Raw genomic sequence first — 5714 nt, 5'->3', positions numbered from 1 at the left:
GCTTCTTTACCAGCTAAACCAGATCATACAGAAAGCGTATATTTGACCTGCAAAACACACACACACACACACACACACACACACACACACACACACACACACACACACACACACACACACACACACACACACACACACACACACTCTAGTCTGATAAATACACTATGGGTAAACGAGAACTCAGACAACAAAAAGTACCATAGAAGCAGTTTATTAAAGCACCATTTGACCTGGCATTTAAAGAAAACAATATGATAAGAAAACGTGGCGTTTCCTGAATGATTCATACTCATTTTTGTATAAGAAAAACTGTGTAGGATAAACCGTCGTAAGGCACTTGGAACATGTATACATTGTTTCACACGATAATGTGTGAATATTATTTTCAATTATTTACATCGATACAAACATTCATCATTCTCTCTCTCTCTCTCTCTCTCTCTCTCTCTCTCTCTCTCTCTCTCTCTCTCTCTCTCTCTCTCTCTCTCTCTCTCTCTCTCTCTCTCTCTCTCTCTCTCTCTTTCTCTCTCTCTCTGAGTCTCTCTCTCTCTGAGTCTCTCGCTCTCTCTCTCTCTCTCTCTCTCTCTCTCTCTCTCTCTCTCTCTCTCTCTCTCTCTCTCTCTCTCTCTCTCTCTCTCTCTCTCCCTCCGTCTCCCCACTTCCATATTCTAGGAAAAAAGCTCTCGCACAAGTAGGTGCCGCGCGGCGTACACATACACACTTCTGTACACCGAATCCGATCCACACTTGTGAAAGATAGTGATCGCGTGCGTGTGTGACTGACTGTGTGTCTGGTTTATTGTGTTTTTTTCTCTCGAAACAATACCAAACAGTAATTCGCATTGAAAAGAACCTTATCTGACACAACAACGGAACGCAATTATGTACCTAGATGCAAAAGCATGTGCAGACACAATGGTCTAATGAGTAAGTTCACCATAAATTGAAACAGACTTTTGAAACAAAAACACCTTTGGTTGTTGAACACCTTGTGGCAAAATCAACAATACATACAAGAAAAATATAAATACACAACAAATAAAATCAATGTATACGGAGTATTGTGTTTGTAACACGTGTATATTATGCCCCAAGTAAAGAATTGTAATGCATAGTCTTTTAAAATCAAATATCGTTGTGAAAAAAAGCATGTATATAGTAATCTCAGTTGCAACGTACTTTACAAATAATCTCTCAACACGTGGAGATAAACTCATATGCAATACTGTAAAATCAGCAATGGGCGATGACGAAGCTGTATGCTTAAGACACACACGACAAAACAGCTTCTCCTTCTCTGTCTCGTCTCAAACCGTCATCATGTACACCGTCTTCTAGTCTCTCATCACTGCTGTCATCGTCAATGCACACATCGTCATTTTCATCATAATCGTCCTCATCGGGGCTCACACTCTCGGCGTTGTCTTCATCATGGCTGTCATGCGTATGCTCGTGTCCGTCCGCGCGCTTCCTGTCCTGACGGGAAGTGCAAGTGCGCAGGCAACGGCAGCGGTCACGTGTTTCCGGTTCTCCTTCTTTCTTGTGCTTGACCCTGCGGTTCTGGAACCAGATTTTGACCTGTTTTTCGGACAAGTTGAGCATGGTGGCGATCTCGATTCGCCGCAGACGAGTGAGGTACATGTTGGCGGCAAACTCTCGCTCTAGTTCTAGTAGCTGTGTGCTGGTGAAAGCAGTACGGATCCGCTTGCTGCTAGGCAGGTCATCCGCTGGACCGTTCACTTCTGCACGAAAGAACAAATAAATGTAAGGTCATGATGCAGACAAACACATAAACAAACAAAATTCTATGCTCTCTTCGCACAAAACTGTACAAATTATTTCTTCTTTTTTTTAATTGAAAATCCAGCATTAGGTGGGTCGGTTGGCCACGGTTGCCTGGTTGCTTGTTTGCTTGCTTGCTTGCTTGCTTGCTTTCCGTGTTCAGGTCACTAAAGATCTGTGAATATTTGATATAACGTTTTGTTTATTTGCTAATTTATTTAATTATTCATCTTTTCATTCATTTATTAATTTTGTATTTACTTATTTATCTTTGTATTTTACTGTTTTATTTATTACTTTTATTGTTATTTATTTATTTATTTATTTGTCATTTTGTGCATTTATTTATTTACTTATTTGATTCCTCTATCTAAATATTGTTCGTTTTCCTTTAATCCATTTGTCACTTTGTGTTTTGTTTTTACTTGATTCATCTATTTATTTATTTTTCATTTTCTAAATTATTTGTTTGTTTGTTTGTTTGTTGGTTGGTTTATGGTTTATGGTTTACGGAAAGATGCACTATCTTTCAAAGACATCATCTTTTTTCTCCCCCCAGATATTGACTGATTATTAAGAATTCTCCAGGTTACCTGACAACACAGCCTGATTTCGGGATGCATCTGTTCAATTTTTGTGTGTGTATTTTACGATCATCAAGATCTTTATCTCATAACGTTGTAATTTTGTTCAAAACCCAGATCCCGACGGCTATCCAACTGTCCCACTCTTCTTGCTTTACAATTTGTTCTATTGTGATCGGGGAGGCCTGTCATATGTCTCACGTCTCATCATCCTGTCAAGGATTGTGATGTATGGCTGTCCGCGAGATCCAAAACACGACCCTCGGTGTACTACAAGTGTCCTCGTAAGCTTTCACCGGTGGTTCCGCGGTATCAGATTACTTGTGAAGCCTAGGTGGAAGATCTGTTGAAGTGCAGAGAACATTGTACGGCGCGCGTGCCAGGACTGTGTGACACCAGTCGTGCTAAGCTGGAAGCACGTGCAGGGGGCGTGTCCGGGTACTGTCAGACATGGCATTAGTTTTTGCCAGGCTTTGTTGCAATTGCCTCACTCGGTACAATAAAGGGTAGTTAAGGTATTGCTACCCAGTCACTTTCGCCCGTATTTCCACTATCTTAAAAGATATCCAAATCTTCCTTTGTGGGTTAGGGCATCCTTTTTAAGGGATTCGTTCTTTTATTCGCCCGGTAAATCAGTACCAGTATGTCTAGAATGACAGCGAGTGGGGTATTAGGCAAGGAGGCTGAGATAACCTGTCTTTACACTCTCGCTTTTCTTTAGCTACAGTGAGCACATGATAACACGCGACCCCTATGCTCACTGACTCGGAAAAATATGGCTTTTGTCCTTTGTTTTTCTTCCGTTACTTTCACTGGTTTCTTGTTCGTATTTCTTAAATAAAAGCACCTGCATCATTATAATAACAGTAATTGGCCGAAAAGGAGGCAGCGAAAGGCTTGTGGTTTGAAAATGTGGGAGAAATAACTTTCTGGTGTTTGTGCACCCGTTATTAGCCATCATAATTTCATGTCAGGACATACAAAAAATGAATCGTTTTTCTGCCATGCATACGAGTTTCTGTTAAGAATGCCAGCATCATGTTTCCTGTCCGGTGTTTTGCAAACGAAGCTAGTGTCTGTAAGCAACCCCAAGCAGGCCTTTTTGAGATTAAGAACTGGTATGATAGATACTGAACGAATAACTTTTGAATTACTTAGAATATTGTAGCAAAACTTCCAAATTGTTTTTCATACATTGTAGGCTACTTTAACCGCATTCGAAGTCATGTCAAAATATTTTAAAAAAATCGATTTTGAATGACTGACAATAACTATGCATTGAACAAACGCAGAGAAACAGATATTACATAGAGCAGCAGAAAGACAAACAGACGAACAACCGCACATACGCCTGGACAGACTTGCAGACAAAACAGACGGGCAGACACAGATACTGACAGAAGAAACAACAGAAGATATAAACAAATTAACGGACAGAAAAAAATACTGACAAAAGAAATAAAGAAGAAAACTAATAATAAATATCTGATAAACAAAGGGAAATAAGCGCTCTAAATGCATACGGCATGTGTAATAGACTAAGTGGGAGTTAGTCGGAACCAGTCTCTTGTGACCTGAGGGAACCAGCATTGAAATGAACAGGCGACTTTCATCCTCAACTTATAAATAAATAATTCAGCATGACAGCCCAACTAACCTCCAGCATCCGAACAACGACTTCTCTTCGCAGGAGGTGTGGGCGACGGACTCAGCGACTGCGACCTGGACTCCACGGACACTCTTCCTCCTCCTCCTCCGCCTCCTCCTCCTCCTCCTCTGCCTCCTCCTCTTTCTCCTCCGCCGTGCAGAGAAGGCGGGGTGGCGGGCAGATGGGGGTGGAGGTGATGTGCGGAGAACTGTGAAGCCATGAGATGCTGGAACTGACCGGAGAAGCCTGGAAGGCCGGCCATCAGAGACTTGGTTCCTGCAGGAACGAAAAGGGCGGAGTGGGCGGGAGGGGGGCTCTTGTGGACCCCGCTCACTGAGGGGGGCACTGGGACGGACACTGGGCTGTGAGGGTGATGGTGGTGATGATGGTGATGGTAGTGTGACGGCGTGTGTGGAGGTGGTGGTGGCGGTGGTAGCGACAGGGCGGCCGGTGATGCTGGGTGAATGCACAGTGGACAACAGAGTCCGATCAGCTCGGCGGGGTGTCTTAACGCACACGGGGGGATTCCTCCTCCCCCTCCTCCGCCTCCTCCTCCTCCTGCGCTGTGCTGAAGGACGTGATGACGCGGCAGCAAGGCGCTAGATGACGTCACGGCGGCCACAACTGACGCAGCCATGCTAGGTGACGTCACGGTGGGCTTCTGCACGATGAGGGAGTCGACAAAGAAAGATCGCGACATCTTTCCCCCTGAAGAAAGCGCGAAATAAGGCAGTGGTAGCTGATCTATCATAAGGCACTAGTTGGTCAGTGCTGTCCGAAGCTTTTTCAACAGAAAGTCTGTACTTTTTTTCTCTCGGGTCTACTCGAATGGTTTCTTTTTCAAACAATGTTAAATCGTTGTCTAGTGATGTCTCAGAAGTGTCTCCTTTAGCTGCAATCAAGGCACTGAACAGATTGAAAATCTATTCCAAGATACTGGTCTCAGACTTCAGTAAAAACTTGTTGGAAGTTTTCAGATTGTATACTTTTATACCAAAAAAAATCTCTATCAGATTTGTTGTTTCTGTTGTTGTAGAGCTGCTTACTCTTCTCTCATAGTCTCAGTGATGAGAATGTTTGTGGCGAGCAAACACAATTGTTCCTGTCTTTGGATCAACGAATACAGACGGAAACTTTCTTTGCCTTGTAGATCGAGAAAAACTAGTGTCTTCTGTTTAATATCCGCTTTCTTGTAAGCACACGAATTCACGTAGACAAATGCACAAGATATGGTTCATATCCTTTATCCAGCCAGAGAAAACGAATCGTTGATGCAGAATAAACTGTTGGTAGATATAGCTTCAATGTGCCACTGATAACTTCACTGAAATAGTGCAAAGTCCATTTACCAACGATGAGTGCGACGAAATGATGCGTGGATTTTCAATCAGCACTGGATTCTCAGCTAATGGTGGCCACTGACTATTTGCCACTCCATTTGTGGCTCTTTTTCCAGACTGAGGATAGGGGGACCCACGTCAGGTCTTTATACACACCCTCCGCTATTGTACCTCCATTCTTCTCACTCTCTGCCTCTCTCTTTCTCCTTCTGCCTCTCCGCTGCTCTGTCTTTCTCCTCTCGGTGGATGAGGATGGGTGGTAATTACCGATACCCCGCCCCCACCCCTCCCTACTCCCCCTCTTCCCATCTCTCTCTCTCTCTTTTTGTTCTCTCTCTCTCTCTCTCTCTCTCTCTCTCT

General features: G+C 43.4%; 1 protein-coding gene across 1 annotated transcript; it reads right to left on the bottom strand.

Moving 5' to 3' along the window:
- Positions 1 to 646: 646 nt before the first annotated feature.
- Positions 647 to 4992, bottom strand: LOC138967989 (GS homeobox 2-like). Its single transcript, XM_070340550.1, has 2 exons — positions 4024 to 4992; positions 647 to 1739 (listed from the first exon to the last, which is right to left on the bottom strand). Exons 1-2 carry the CDS (start codon positions 4763 to 4765, stop codon positions 1264 to 1266), a joined length of 1218 nt encoding a protein of 405 aa, XP_070196651.1. The 5' UTR covers positions 4766 to 4992; the 3' UTR covers positions 647 to 1263.
- Between the last annotated feature and the right edge of the window lie 722 nt (positions 4993 to 5714).

Source organism: Littorina saxatilis, linkage group LG6 (assembly GCF_037325665.1).
Source record: "Littorina saxatilis isolate snail1 linkage group LG6, US_GU_Lsax_2.0, whole genome shotgun sequence".
Lineage (NCBI taxonomy): Eukaryota > Metazoa > Mollusca > Gastropoda > Littorinimorpha > Littorinidae > Littorina > Littorina saxatilis.
This window is presented reverse-complemented; position numbering and strand designations above follow the sequence as displayed.